The following is a 16,577-nucleotide window of genomic DNA, read 5'->3' as shown; positions in this document are numbered from 1 at the left end:
GTGAGTTTCGTCAAACATTTTGATTTAACTTCTTCATATTAACATTCATGATGGTTTTACCTGAAAGTTAAGTCATAAGAAAATAATAATATATAGAGGCAAAGAGGTATAAGATGTATAAATTCGAAATGGTCTTAAATTTCATTGTGAAAAGTTATGATCTTCCTGATTCCTTCTTGGATCAGCAAGCTTGGTAAAGGATTATTTGCAACTAGATCCATTTTATTATAACAAAGCTCTTGTGGTTTATTATTTTTTTTACCCATTGCAGACTCACCATGCACTTGGGAATCATTTCTTTCAAAGATTGGCTGGAATAAAACCAATAATGAAACAGATACTCTGAGACTTTCAGTCAAATGATCTGCAATAGGCATCTGGCACTGAGAGCTTTCAGAGATCTATTACAGAAAGATGTAAGATGGTGTTAGACATGTTCTGGGATGTTATCTTATTCTGAACACCAATGCAAGTCCTCTGTATTGTGCTATACAGCCAGAGTGGCGGGAAATTCGTGCACTGTCTCATTACAAAATAGTGACTGTTTTTTTTTTCTTTCCCAGTTTCCCTACCTTTGTTTTTGAAATCCAGTGTAACGTGCTGGGAAATTATCTGTCACTTTTACTGCCATTATTTAAAAGTAGAAACTAATCACGAAGTGATAATCCTTCAATCGCTATAAACTTACACTCAGCAAAAAGGATGACTTACGTGTATGAAGCATAGCGGCTTTAATTTGTTGTGAACTGTGAGATGAAAAGTGAATGAAAAAGACGAATAATTGTTAGATTGGCTTTTGAGTTAGGTGAACCAAATAGAATACTACTAAATGTCATAACGCATACGTACCCAACTTGTTTTTTTTTACCACTGGCTTCTCCCGTTCCCATCGCTATCTTTGACCTTGCTTGTATTGTCTCTAGTAAATTTTCGATACCGTTTTGAGTTGTATGTTCAGTGTCCGGTCTTGCATACCTTCATTATCCCCTGGCTGAGACCTTTATCTTTCACAAAACATAATTTTTACCCGGCTGTACGTTTTCACAAAAGTAAGATGCTCCATGTATATCGAAAGAATAAAAAACGACAAGTAGAACAAGCTACCGACGAACTATTCGGAAGGTACATTTTCCCGCTCTTTTGTATATCCCATAAAAGGAGTTCTTGAATCAACCCTCTCCCCAGTGTCTTTCCTTCGGACCTTGTAGAGAGGTAAGGTTGGGGGGAGCATTCCTTTGCTGAGGTCGACGGAATTTTGGCAATAGTGCTCATTGAATTTTGGAAAAGCGAAAATCGACAAGAATTTGAACTCAGGCTACGTTTTGCAACTGGTAGACGTTTTCCAAGCAATAGATTGAATGTGTACGTGTTCGTGATAGGGGATATGGGGGAAATGTCACCGAGGGGGTAAAGGAGGAAAGTGAACTTACACTCTACGACGGTCAGTGTTCCGTATTTGCCGAATCTTTTAATCTCCCAAAGCGTTGCCTTGGTTTTGTGTCTTTCCTTTGGCAATGCAAGTATCAACAAAGTAGGAAAGCCTGTTAAGATTTGACTTCACATTTGACGATAGTCAAACTTGAAGTCAAAGATGCGATCGTATTTGTCTTCGCCTTTGTCAAGTAACAAAGGGACGCACAAAGCTTCTTCAGATTTGACTTCACATTTAACGCGCGTCAAATGTGAAGTCAAAGTTGTTACGAATTTGACTTGACCTTAACCATGGTCAAAGGCATAAGCAAATTGGTAATGGATTTGACCGTACGTTTGACGTGCGTCAAAGGTAAAGTCAAAAGCGATTCCAGATTTGACTTAAGCTTTGCCAAAGATCAAATGTGCAGCAAATCCAATTTTTCGTCCCGTGAGCCAACGAGGCGAGTGAAGCTATGATCCTCGCAGTTATGAACGATATCTTTGCAATTGCGTAAAGAAGCCTGAAAAATTCAAAACTTCAACGGGATTTGAACCAGTGACCTCGATACCGGCGTGACGCTCTAATTAACTGAGCTATGAAGCCACTGACGTTGGGAGCTGGTCATTTGTGGGTTCCAATGTTCCCGAGAGGAATGAATCAACGATGAAATGATATATGAAATGGGTCATATATGATCTGCGGATATGAAATCAAGTGAAGCTATTTATATATGATCCTCGCAGTGGTGATTTGAACCCAGGTTCACATCTCTTAGAAGTCCTGAATTTTTCAGGCTTCTCTACGCAATTGCAAAAATTGCGTTTAAAACTGCGAGGATCATAGCTTCACTTGATTTCATATCCGCAGTTCATATATGATCCATTTCATATATCATTTCATCGTTATTCATTCCAACAACATATTGCAACAGGGTGGCCAAACGTATGCAACATGTTGTGTCTGACAATGTTGCAAGATGTTGCGTTGAAATGTTGCGAGCGTTTGGCCAGGCTAATACCTGTTTTTCAGAGAGACGCAGGTTCATCACAAAAACATTTCTGACCCCTTCGTGTACTTCTAAACCTCGGAATTGATCCAAACTTTCCACAAAAACGTTTTTTTTTTTTTGCTTTATTCAGAGAGAGATTTCTCTTTCCGGCGATAATAATTTTAGCTCAGCAACGCCAAGCGCAATCAATTCTCATATAAGGTCAAACTAAAGTGTATGAGCTGTTAACCAAGATGGAGTAAACCAATCAGAGCACGAGAAATGCGTTAGCCGAGGTTGAGAATTTGATAATTATTGTTAATAAAACTCCAGCGCTATTGCTGATTTTCACTCACGTGATCAACAGCCATGTTTTTCAACGAAAACAAAAGGAAGCGTTTGCATAATAATAGAGTTAAATTCCCGGAGGATTTGGTCGGGGCACCAACATGGCCGCCTTTTCTTTGTTTAGGGGCACCAACATGGCGGTCGTGACGTCATGTGAAAACCAAGAATTGTCATGTTAATCATTTCCTATACACATGAACATGTTAGTGTTCTTCCAGGTCTTCTGACGGAAAAAAAGCCCCATCCTATTCATGTAGTAAAACCATAATTTACTACCTGTTTGGTGGTATCTTTATCTGTGCTCAATTGTAACAATTCCTGAGGACAAAGCAAAACAAACAAACTGGCATGAAAGTTATAAATGTGGAATAGGTATCTGACATATGTTCCTTTTTTTTATTCCCTTGCATCTGACATTGTTTGGAACCCAACTACGATTATACTAATTAGAGAGATCAAGCATGACGTTTAGGTGAAACGCAAAAAGTGACCATGATGATTTTCTCGCCATTTTTCGCTTTTGCCGGTTGATGCTTGCCATTTCATCGTGAAAGTAGGGATTTTCGTATTTGACGGTATAAGTGGAATTTTCTTGTGGAAAAAAATACCCCCAAACCATTTTTTGATAAGTCAAACAAGGAAAAAATAGGTTTCATGGTTAGAGATCGTTCATAACTGCCTCCTTAGTCCTTAACGCATTTTTTTCTTGGATCCCCTTTGACTCTTCTTTGACTCACAAAGAACACTTCATCGAAACTCGCAAAATTTGACAGGTACGGACTTTCATTTTATATTGCGTCTTTTTCTACAAACAATGTATGATAAGATTCCGGGTTTTTGTCAAATACTCTAGATTTTTAAAAGTTGCCGTGGGTCACACACGCGAGCACGAAGCTTCAGTCGCAAACTTTCCAAAGCCGACGTTTGCCGCTTAATGACCCTTTGTCCAACGAAAAGCGGCCTTTAAACGCCAAAAACATAAGGTCTAATCAATAAACCAATTTTTAATTTGTGTGGCTTCTTATTTTTGACGCATTTTAATTCCTTATCCTACCCGATCTAGGAAATCCTCAAGGTTAACAGCTGAATCCAAAGACATTTCGAGAACTACTGTACCGCCATACACTTGGTTGTCGCTCGAAAAAAGTTTACAGATTTCCAGAAAATCGGAGAAAAAGAGCAAGATATATCGAAGAATTTACTGCAAGTTTCCATTGGTCTCCATTGTTACCATTGATTACGTCAAATTACGCGCCAAATTTGCGTCATTACTCATACCCAGTACTTGACGGACAGAATGCTTCGAAGTGGAATATTCTTTACAAAATGGCGGAAAGTGGGGAGTACGGATGAATAATTTGATGGTCGAAGAGCTGTGGAAATCAACAGATAAGAAACGTTTTATTTAGTAATGAGGGCTCGGAGTAATTCAATTGTTCGTTTAGACTGGTATCACCGGCTTGTTAGCCGAACAATTTTAGATTTTCAGGTAAACGCAGTTGTGTATTCGAGTCCTACATATATACATACATACATAGTTTATTTGAGCAGGTTACAAAATAGGCAAGACTAAGGTCCTGATGTCAACAGTTATTTCTGACTTGACTGTTGTATTATGCCTAAGCCTTTTATCACTTTGTCTCGATCTTTTTGCATAATAACCTCTCTGGATTAGTTGAACAACGCAAAATTGTACATGTACACAAATCTACTCTAGTTTTCGATTTCTAGCTAAGCATACGCATAGGGAGTTTTAAATTATGCTTCAAAACGATTGTGAGTATATTTGTAAGCTTATCCTTGAGATTAATTTACTTGCTTTTTTACTGTACTCATTAAGTTAACTTGCATCATGGAGGAAAATGTTTTGTTCTGAGCCCAACATTATTATTTTTTTAAAGTCAGGACAAAAGGTGCGGTTACACACACCATGTATGGTAAATGCCATTTCCCATGATAAATTATCCCGCGGTGCCTCACACTTGGGCTTTAGTATACCGTGTTAACTAGTGGTGACACACATTACAAAGATTGTCGAGGTAAAAAGAAATCTAACGCAATTCACTGGCATGAAATTTAATTACAACTTCATCAGCATCGTGATTAGCTCTTGTACCTCGGGCATCAAAAAACCCTTCCAACTTACCATGTTAAATGTCATGGGCACTTTGTCTGATCTTTTTTACCATGGGAAATTTACTTTGGGAAGTGTTAGTCACGTGCACTAAATGCAGTTTTCCCTGGTAAAAGGGTCGTTTACCGCGGTTAACGTGCACCGTGTAACTGCACCTAAAGAATCTGCCTCTGATTTGACAAGACACGTATGGCCTAAATTAATTGTTTTATCATACATGTGCTGTGCATATGGCTCATACCTGAGTACGTTAAATTTTTCATTAGTCATGACTGCACGAGAATTTTCTCTTCAATTTCAATTTGGCAAGGGTTGTACTTATTTTCTTTCTGTACTGTCAAATCACAGGATCCAGTGACAGGTTTGTTACCACCAAAAATAAGTCGTGCAAAGTACGATTCAGGATGTAATGAGTACCTGGGGGATGCTTGGGTTCGTGACAATGTGTACAGTATCCTAGCTGTCTGGGGCTTATCACTGGCTTATAAGAAGAATGCTGATGTGGATGAAGACAGGGCCAGAGCACATAATCTAACACAGGTAATGACCTTCATTCTCTTATCATGTTCTATACGTCTATAATACAACAGACAAAAAGAAACTAGAACGAGTAAATGAAAGCTACATGTAGCTATAGGGGACTTAAGGTGGTTTTTTGTGACTGGAACCTCGCATACGAAGACTTACTGAAACATGCCAACTTGTTCTCACTGTACAACATGCGACTGCAAGGTATCGCCATTTTCATTTACAAAGGCAAGCACAGGTTGCTGCCTTTGAACATATTAGATTTATTCAGTGGCACTCCATCTGGGTACAGCCTCAGGAACTCAGATTTTAATACATGTATCTCCAGAATCTATTCTGTCCACTACATGGACATTTGATGAAAATAAACCAGTACAATTAAAATTGTACCAGTTCAATATATTCTGTACCAGTTCAGAAAAAATTGTACCAAAATTTAAAGAAACAAATTGTACTACAACATATACACCATCAGTCTATATATATGGGTATACAGGGGTAAACATAAAAAAAAAAAATACACTACAGTAAGGGATACATGACATACCTATGAAAATTCAAGATGGCGGCAAATTTGTGAACTGCATCAAACTGTAACAATCGGAGAGCTGGATTCAAAGCTCGAAATAAAAAAAGGTATGTGCATCTAAATGCCTCACCATGTTGATAAAGTATTTAATTAATTTGGCCAATAAATGATTTTTAGGGATACTCCATTTGGGTACTCCATACAATGTAGGGTACTCCATGGAGTAGGGCTCCGTGTTTTGTCCTCTCCTGGAGATATTGATAATCAATTCCTTTGGCCGTGTGATCGAAGCATACTCAACAATCACATGGACTATAAACAGTCTTCGACACCATCCGACTGGCATGGTACATGTATTTTAAGTTTACTCCGTAGGCTTCTAATCGAGAGCGTGATCCACCGGACAATTTAGCTGTAACCTACAATGTAGCTTGTTGATGAAAATACTTCCATAGTATTTCTAGAGAGGAATTAAGTCTTTGAAACTACATGTATTCTGTGTGATTCCGGAGGAGATAATTATTCTTTGTCCGTATGATCGAAGCATGCTAAACGATCACACAGACTGTAAACAGTCTTCGACACTATTCGGTACAGGAGTGGCATTTCAAGTTAACTCTGTAGGCAGTTCGTAGACCTTACTGGATACAAGTCATCAGTAACACTGCAGTAGCAGACCTTTCCGGGCTTCATTGCCCGGACTTGTTTGTTTATTCCCTTGTAACAAGAAAAATCAACGGTCACTGGGTATCAGATTAATTGAGGAAATATTATTTACAAAAAAAAAGGCAAGAGAAGACAAAAAGACAACTTTTTGCTCTCATACAAACTCCCAACTCGAGGTATCTCGAGGGAGATGTAAAAATAAGTGAATCGTTGCGTTACTTCGTTTAATCTTGATCCTCGACTGGATTCTCGATCCTCGATTCTTGCTAGGATCGAATCTAGACTGTCAACTTACTTTTGCACGGTACTGTATAGGTGCATTATCATTGAAAGCAGGTGAATAGGACTACATGGATCCTTCGCCAGCATGCTATTTTCTTTCCCCTTGTCACCACATAATTATAGCTCTTTGCATTACATGTACATGTATTTTTCTAATGCTGTCAAATTAATTTATTATAGGCAGTTGTGAAGTGTATGAGAGGACTGTTGACATGTATGATAAGACAGGTATGCACAAGAATTTGCAAAGAATCATGAAGGCATAAATGTTTTAAAAATGAGTGCCTAATGAGAAAATGTTACCTGAAACTGTAAAAGAAAGATAAATATAATTGTGAAATTACACCAAATTAAACAGTAGTACAGTTGGTTATACCATACCCATTAAAACTCATCTGCACTGATCAGCTTGGAGGGAAGTGCCAGATATTCACTAGCACAATTAACTTTGAAATTTATAGACACCTGATAGTTGTAACCATGGCAATCCAACCTCAGTCCACCTCCCTTATCTGCAGTTATACTGAAAAATCTTGTATATTGTACTTAGTTTAACTGAATCACACTTTCTTATGAGAGGGTGGGTGTGCGGCACATAGCAAACAAAACAATGCTAATTAATTATAAGATCTGCGTTGATCTACAACATGTCAGCCTGCAATTGATGCCCCTAGGAACCCCCACAGTAGGAGAGAACTTCTGACCAGTGTGCCTGAAGAGGACGTTTTCCATGTTTCCATAGCCTCTTCTCAAACTCGTTAATAATTCATAAGCCAAAAACAAAAGAAATCACTACCGTGAAGGAAGTTTGGATATGTGGTCTTATAATTAGCATGAAATTTCGTCAACTTTGATCCCAAGTATCTCTTTAAAATACTGATTCCTTTGAGAAGCAATATCAAACAATCGAAAGAGTGTTTCATCAGATATCCAACCATCTCAAAGTCGATTAAAAACTCTGCCTTCTCGTGTTTGATATAATTATTGCATCTAAACAGGAGAGGAAGTTGGGAGAATTCGAGCCAGTTATGCAAACCCATTAAGATGCAGTCAAGGGTTTGCATAACTGTCAAGAATTCCGTGTTTGAATTCTCCAAACACGGAAAAAAGTCATTTATTGCTTCTGTAAAATATTTCTCAATGATAATTCAACAAATGATGGAAAATGCAGGTTTTTACTCCTTGATTGAAACAGATTTTCTTGATACATGCTCATATTTCCTTCCAGGCAATCAAAATGACCTCATCTGACAATACATAACCAATAAAAATTTGTTTGATGTCAGAGTCGTGTTTCCATACTCTCATCTAAACACAGCTATTGACCAATGAGAGTGTGGGTATTATCCTAATTATTTTGTAAATACAAATAGACGAAGTGTGAAATTTGCCTTTACCATTTTTGTTGACTCTACTCCACAGTGAAGGTAATTAAAGACACTTTTTTTAAAATGGTAACCCCATATTGCCAATTTTGCTCATCAATGCCAGGAGCTGCTTTAGGAGAAAATGAAAAACCTCTACCTCCACTCCAAAATTACACTGTACAGTATATGTCCCCTTTAACCCATTGCCTCTGATCCTTTGTCAAATGCCAGACAATCTTATCCATAATGGGGGCTGTTTTAGTTTAAAGCCATAATTTTGGAATTCTTAATCCATTGACTCCTACATGTAGGAGTGAGACTTATTTAAGATTTTATTCTGTCTCAAATGCCAGATGATTTATTTACTCATCTTTATAGTTGAATATTAATATAGCATGTGCTTATGGTATTCTTTCCAAAAGGTACACAAAGTTGAAACATTCAAGAAATCTCAAACCAGGGAGGATGCTATTCATGCCAAATTCAATTTAAGTAAGTTGCATGATTGTACAGCTATATGGTGCCACACTAGTACTAGGCATTCCTCAATGATTTAAATTCCCTTGTGTTTTGTTCCCTTACCCTATAAATTTTTTGCTTTGTTTTTGTCTGACAGAAACTGGACACTCTATTAGATCTTGACATGACTTTAGAGAAATAAAGCATTGTTTTATTTGAGGAATGACTAGTTGTTGCACCAAACACACAATAGGGGTCTTATAACAGGAATTTACTTAAAATTTTTAAATACATGGAGTTTGGTTTAATAGTTTTGTTTTCTAATGTGCTACCATTTCAATTACAAAGGACACTTAAGGTACAGATTCACTGCATGATCATACATTTTTATGGTACATGTATATATGGTATAAAATTATTCATGGTATCAATTTGTGATACTTTTCAGTTAAAAGTAGTTTATGATGATTGTTATTACATGTACATGCTGCTGTACAGGATCCATGATTGCTCCTGTTTGCAAATCATCTTGTAAAAGAAATATTTATGTATCAGGGCTTGGAATTAAGAAAAAAATCCAGTTGCAATTTTACGACAATATACTAAATTTTAGTCACAAAATCATTGCCTGCATTGTGTTGCCAGCAGTGTAGCAAAACAAAATAAATTGAGCCCACAATATTTGTGTTTAAAGAAACGGCTGAAAATGGCGAATGATATAGACGAAGGAATGGAGTTGCGTATAGTATACATGTATGTAGCATTGCAGCGAAATTATGCTACCAAATGATTATTACGCTGTCTTCAGATTGAAAGAATTTCAACTCACTGCAAGAAACAAAATTATTTTGTCATTTCTTTATTCATTTTAGCAAAAGTATAGCAGCAAGGTGGCAACTTCTAACCCTTTTGTTTCAAATGAGCGAAGGTGAAAACAAATCGCAAATTTGCGACTTCTCCAGATATTTTAGTCACAAATGCAACTGTATTAGTCACAGATTTAAGCGCTGTGGATGGACATTAAACGTCACCCAATCTTATGATTACGAATATTGATTGCTGGTATGCTATTACTGTTTGTAAAAATCATGATCATTATGGCTTATTTTTGTGTTCTGAATTACCTCAATACTTCAGAAACATGTAGTCCTTGTGTTGGTGATCATGCTTGGGGTCATTTGCAAATTGATGCCACATCTCTTTACCTTCTCATGCTGGCAGAGATGACAGCTTCAGGTAACGGGGTTTACATGTGCAAGTAAAAGTAATGGAATCATTTGACATGGTGCTTCCATGCAGTTTGAAAGACACTAATCATTATTTATTGAATAAATTAGACTTCTTTGTATCTTCAACCGACAAAAGGTACACTGTAGCTTTGATTCAGGCTGACTGCAATTACATGTACATGTACAGTACTGCTCGAAACTATTTGTGCATTTGCTTTATGGTGACGCCGCTCGAAGCGGCCAGCCTTGAAAGAGACACTAAAGGCATTTAGATCTCATCGACGGAAAGATGGAAGGAAACGATTAACTGTACAAGTAATATAATTGTCAGTCATTCGGGCTACTTTACGTGGCTCTCTATCCGTTACAAACTTGTTAAGCAATTCGCAATGAACAACGTATTTCATGAGCTACTGCTCTCACTTGCATGATGGAAGCTGATACAGCTTATTTTATATAATATTATATTACATGTACGTTTTGACTCGCCAAATTGACAGAGGCTTGAACTCAACCCGGCCTAAGTCTATCCTATGGTCGTTGAAGCATTAATTTAAGTTTTATGTATAACTGGTTCAGAGGAATGAATATTTCTGAATTTCAAGCTCAAGATTCCTGCTGAATAATCTGGCACTTAATATTTTGAATCAGAAATGTTTGTAATTAACGCCCGATAGCCACAAGCAGTACGTTGCTTAACAAACTTTGGGAATATATAGTTATGGTTCTTCGCTGGTATAATACACTTTAGTCATTGATAAAGGTTTAGTTGAAGGTTGGAGCTTTTCAACAACTATCCCATAAACATACATTTCAATTTGGACAGGACGCAAAATTTGAAGCACTTTTGATTCTAAATATACATGTATCTCCTGTCGGACTGTGTTACGAGTTCGAATGTTTTGAGGAAAGTTAGTTTACAAACTAAACTGAACGCAGGGTTGTCGGAACAACAACAAGAAGATTTATTCCAAAGTGAACGTAGTTTCTACGAATAGACTAGAAGTAAAACTCTTAACAACACGTACTTGACAAACTTTCACGGCCTCCGCCAACTTGAATAAACACTGCTTCTGTCACACTTGACTAAACACGGCTAACGCCAACTCTCTTCGCTTGTGAAAAACTAGTTAGAAAAACACTCCGCTTGGACTCGTCTACTTATATACTCTGACAATAAATTTCTAGAACTTTCTAAAATAGTAATCAATCTAATTATAGAAAGATTACAAAACACACCGATTTAGAAAAGCTTATGCACAAATCTAAAAATAAACAAACTACAAACTCTCGCGAAGTTTCTAGACAGTAACGCTAGTCACGCAATGCTATTTTTCGTAACAGACTGCATTGTTCACCATGAAAGTGAAAAACTTACAAATTATTAAATATAAAGATGTAAGGATTACACATGATGAAAGGTTTTCTTTGTCATGGCGAAGTGAGACGAACATAACAGGCTTTCATGACAGTGCTTTGTGTTGCGTCCTTGCTGTGAAAAACAGTTGGCATATTCATTCTTTACCTCGGGGAGCTTGGTGTGATAACATTAAGCAGTGCTTTGCAACCATTGTTTCCTTGCGGCACATTGCCGCAATTAAATCGTCCGGGGCATTCAGTTGCTTTCGTCTTTGCTTCAGTTGCTGTTTTCATCCAGCCTAGGTGATTTCGCGGTAAACACTATCGGCAAAGACGAGGTATTACCGCATGCAAATGCACTAAATTAGTTTCAAGAATTACTTTATAAATTATACAGTAAGTTAAGGGTGTGCTTAAGATTTTTACAAGATGACCTGCTGGTAGGAAGAATTCTACTTAAATTGGGCATGTACTAAAACCAGGAAAACCAGAACACCCCGGAACACCCCGTAACACCGGAACAGAACACCCCAGAACACTCCGGAACACCCTGGAAGTAACCCAAAACCCTCAATTTGGCTAACCCTAGGCCTAGCTAGGCCTTAAGTTGGTTTTAAGGCCTAGGGTTAGCCAATTTGAGGGCTAACCCTAACTTCCAGGGTGTTCCGGTGTGTTCCGGTGTGCTAACCCTAGGCCTAAAAACCAAATTAAGGCCTAGCTAGGCCTAGGGTTAGCCAAATTGAGGGTTTTGGGTTACTTCCAGGGTGTTCCGGTGTTCCGGTGTTCCTGGTTTTAGTACATGCCCTTAAATTGTAAAACACAATGAATTGTACATGACAAGAACTTGCTTAGAAATTAGTAATGTTCATGCACTCAGCTGACGGGATCAGAATTAAATATTTAAAAAAAAGGTGAAACGTGTAACTTTCATTAGTGATGCAGGCATACAGTGTATGGTGTACATGAATTGTGAAAAATATCCAGGTCTTTCGTAAAAGAAAAGGTAGAAATATAAATTTATGTATGAACTTTCAATCACCAGTTCCAATTATTACAAGGAAATTAAAAAATTTGTATTTCACTTCAGCATTAAATCTGGTCCAGTCAGTACTTAAAGAGCTGTTTTTAATAGTACTTTGTAAGCCATTTGTTTTAATCAAAAGTTTCCAGCATCTTCAAGTAATTGATTGATTGCTTCATTATGAGATGACATCATGATCATAAATTACATCATATCATAATAATAATTACGCTTGAATTTTTTTCAGGAATTCAAATCATTTTCACTCTCGATGAAGTGGCTTTTATTCAAAATCTGGTTTTCTACATCGAAAAAGCCTATTGCATTCCAGTGAGTTCAAATGAATTGAATATTTTTTTGTAATATATATATAGATTTAGCCAAGCCTAAAAGTGGATCTTCCATGTTATTAAATTTTATCCTTACAAGATGATATTGTGTTTTTTTAAGATTTCGTTTAACCCTGCTTTATTCATAGGAAAGAATCTTACTTGTATACAAAAAATTATGGTGGGTCAATGAGCCATAATAGTCTCGAGATTGGGCAACATTTCATACAATCTATTTCTGGTTTTCACAGTTTTAGGTCGGTTTTTTTATTTCTGGTGTACCGTTTTGAATTACATGTACAAGCTGACTCAAACAGGATAAATATTGCACATGCAGCTTTCATGTGCTCAGCTGTAAAACCCTTTGGAGCCTCCATATGCTGAAAAAATTTAAATTAATAGTCTACTGATTTTGACCCAAACGTTGCATTTCCTATTTTTAAATCAAATGATCCCAAGATGTGGATAATGTACATGTACAGTGTAATATAATGTACACTCTATTATTTTTAAGTTCAGGTCCTTTAATTATAATTATAGTTTTCATTGTTATATTATTGTTACAAGTAGTAAAAGGCATGAAAAGGGTGAGGATGAAAAGAAGGACACAATAAATTGTTTAATATTATTGTACATTTTTTACTGTAGGATTATGGTATTTGGGAAAGAGGTGACAAGCTCAATCATGGTTTCCCAGAGCTTAATGCAAGTTCCATCGGAATGGCCAAGGTATATATGAATTATAATTATAATTATTGTGTGGCCATTTAAATAATTACCAAGCCCAGGCTGTAATTTAAAATTGATACCGTAACTGTTTACTTTTAATATACATCTATTCATTGATAAATTTTGCCCTGATTAGGGTAGAGGTTTCATTCGTTGAGCACTCCACAGGTTGACAAAAATAGTTACATTTTTCAGTTACTGAAACAATGTACAAATTTGACTTTTCTCGATCTAACCATTCCTTTTGGGTTTTACATTAAAATATTATTGTACAATATTGTTTTACTTTTTTGTGTGAGAGCTAGCAGTGTTTGCCACTTACTGTCTTACATTTGCCCAGCTTAATTTGTTTTTTTGGTTGCCCGCCTTCATTTAACTCAATGGAGGCTGGTAAAAACGTCAATTTTGTGTACGATGTGTGTAATGGGTTTGACAGACCAATGTGACTATGGTGTTTCGGTAACCTTTGAACACAGTTTTGCCTTGACAAGCATATCTTAAGGCGATTTTCCTTTTCTACATGTATAAGAGATCAAGGGAGATTCCTTGAATATATCTCTGAGATTAGCTTGGTTTTGAATTACAGTGTAAATGCCAATTGTCCAATAATTGTATGTTCTTTAACTTAAGCCTTTCAAAGCTGGTTGAACTTGCGTGACAAAAGGTAGAATTTTCTTGTGCGCTTGTTCGATATCAAAGCAGTATCGTAACGTATTTGTCCATGCGAAAATTAAACTGGGTTCCATTGTAACAAAGATTCTCTTAAATTTTGAGGTTTATTGTAGTTATTACATAGTTGTAAATTATGCTTTTTAACAGAGCTTTAATTGTCATATTCTAATGAAAATGTTCTTTGGCACTCACAACACTGAAAGGTGGAACTGTTCTCCCTACTCTTTTGTATTTTCATAACTGTGTATACACTTGATGGGCCTATAAACCACAACTGCAAAATTAGTGTTTGTGCACTAGAAAATTCAATACAATTGTAGACAATCCCAAAAAGTATTATGAAAAAGTACAATCAACAAACAAACGTATTGCTGAGGAAAAATTGTGCATTCATGAAGAGATTTGTTTTTTAATGTTGACTCTGAGACACAGTACTTGGAAAAAAATCTGATTGTTCTTATAATTGCTGCCCTCAAACCCATATTTTATTTCAGAAGCTTGCACATGACCAGTTGAAGCATGTAACTTGCAACTCTTTTCCTTGGAACAAAGCTGGCGATTTTAGGACACCAATTTTATGCCCAAATATGAAAATGCCCTTGCTCAATACATGTACATCCAAATAAGGAAATTTTTTTAACTAAAAATGAGCTTCTGTCTTCTGTGATGCGCTTCTGTCTACATGTTACTGCATGATGATGTACGACCTTCCAATACCAGTGCTAATTTGGATGCTGACTACCACTGATCGGTCAGCTATAATAGGTACACTGTGGAAGGTTTATGTGGTATTAATTTGTTCCGCCACGCTGCTACGATTAAAATTATCATGCTCCAAACTAGCAATAATAATAATTGGAAGGTTGTCTACTAGATGTACAGTACCGCCTGGAAGTATTGACCCCTTTACCGCGTCATTGCCGCGTCACCCTGTCGCGACTTTCCCTCGGTATTCCCGCGGTAGGCCGCTTTTCTGCCGAGGGAAATTTACGGCTAGGCTCCAAAGTTGCCGCGGGAAAGTCAACCGAGGTAAACCCTCGGTAGTTAAAATTCCGCGGTAGAGTTGGGTTTCCGTTGACTTTGTGTTTCGATAAGCTATCGTAGATTGTAATGTTGAAATCACACCGAACAACAGAAACTGAACAAGTTTCGGCTGAAAATTGCGAACAGCAAAGAGGGTTATAGCCGCTAATCATGCACCTTGGTTTCCTTTTCCTTTTACATGCGAAAAGAATATCCGTACTGTAGCTAGATTCCGACCACATTTGAAACCTTCTTTGCGACATGAATTTGTATTTTGATTGCAGTGATTATTTCGAAGACTTATGGTGGGCTATTCATTCGAAGGTTCGACGCTTGTCCCACTTGCGTGGACTTCGCCGTCATTTTATACATTTAAGTTTATGGGAGAATATGTCTGCTTGTTTTTTGCAGCTCAGCGCACAGAACATACATTTATTCATTTATTATTTTGATATCCTGCAAACAGGAGAGGGTTTTGACAATATTCACAAACTGAAAGCTTACATGTTCAGGGTGAACGGCTCGAAAACCTTGCGTGACCAAGTTACGACTTCTTATGGTTTCCTACTGCAGTATTACTTTCTAAGGTTGTTTAGTGTAACAAATCACAAAAAAGAAAAACACTCCAAGGAAAGAACCCAGGATATGAAACCCCTGAAATAGTCGAAAATTATTAGATCTAAACTGAAAGGATTGTTTTCGTGCTCTGGGTCGGCAGGTTAGTTTTTGCAGCAGGTTGCAGGTTGCAGGTTGCAGGTGTGAAATTTACTGTGACTGTTACATGAATAGCTAACCTTTAGGCCTAATAGGCCTAAAAAAACGTTTCTCGTTAGCCTCCTTAGGCCTAAAAAACGTTTCTTTAGGACCTAATTAGGCCTAAGGTTAGCTATTCATGTAACAGTCACAGTAAATTTCAACCTGCAACCTGCAACCTGCAACCTGAAAACTAACCTGCCGGCTCTGGGTAATCATTGGTGCATATCGGCGTGGTTATGCAAATTTATTACGAGTGGACGCCCGCTGCGAAAAGAGTTGCACGTGAAAGCGCAACGTGAGCACTGGAGCAAAGATGGTTCGAACATTATGAAGTTTGTTTCGCTTGCTGGTTTTGCATTTGTTAAAATTCGTATGCAAACGATGAGCGTTCAGATAAGTAAGAGACTTCTTTTCTCCACTAACTACAGTCTATTCTTAAATTTGTTTTCCATGCGTAATCAACATGCTGCAATTGAAAAATATTTATGGAAGTCAAGTAGACTATTGCACGACTGATAAAACAACGCGAAAATGTATTTTGCTGCAATTGCTATGATATAACAATTTATTGCTGATGAAAAGCGATGAAAAAAGAAACCATTCTTAAATTATTTGTCGGTACGTTTGGTCTCAAAATAGTACCGACAAAGGCTCCGATGCCTCGGAAGAATGTTGCGATTAGAATTGAAATTTGACAAGTTTAACAATAATACAATGTATGTGGAAGGAATACCTGCTTTTAAC

General features: G+C 37.2%; 1 protein-coding gene across 1 annotated transcript in view; it reads left to right on the top strand.

The window, feature by feature from the left end:
• Positions 1-4,054: 4,054 nt before the first annotated feature.
• The window catches only part of LOC138016809 (phosphorylase b kinase regulatory subunit alpha, liver isoform-like), an 84,544-nt gene continuing 72,021 nt past the window's right edge, over positions 4,055-16,577 (top strand). The window contains exons 1-7 of the mRNA XM_068863998.1: positions 4,055-4,239; positions 5,233-5,424; positions 7,070-7,117; positions 8,679-8,748; positions 9,853-9,951; positions 12,572-12,654; positions 13,302-13,382. Of these exons, the coding sequence (XP_068720099.1) occupies positions 4,162-4,239; positions 5,233-5,424; positions 7,070-7,117; positions 8,679-8,748; positions 9,853-9,951; positions 12,572-12,654; positions 13,302-13,382 (651 nt within the window). The 5' untranslated portion in view covers positions 4,055-4,161. The remainder of the gene's footprint in view (positions 4,240-5,232; positions 5,425-7,069; positions 7,118-8,678; positions 8,749-9,852; positions 9,952-12,571; positions 12,655-13,301; positions 13,383-16,577) is intronic.

The sequence above is a fragment of the Montipora capricornis genome, chromosome 9 (genome assembly GCF_036669925.1).
Source record: "Montipora capricornis isolate CH-2021 chromosome 9, ASM3666992v2, whole genome shotgun sequence".
Taxonomy (NCBI): domain Eukaryota; kingdom Metazoa; phylum Cnidaria; class Anthozoa; order Scleractinia; family Acroporidae; genus Montipora; species Montipora capricornis.
The sequence above is the reverse complement of the archived record's forward strand: the minus strand, read 5'-3'. Positions and strand labels throughout refer to the sequence as shown.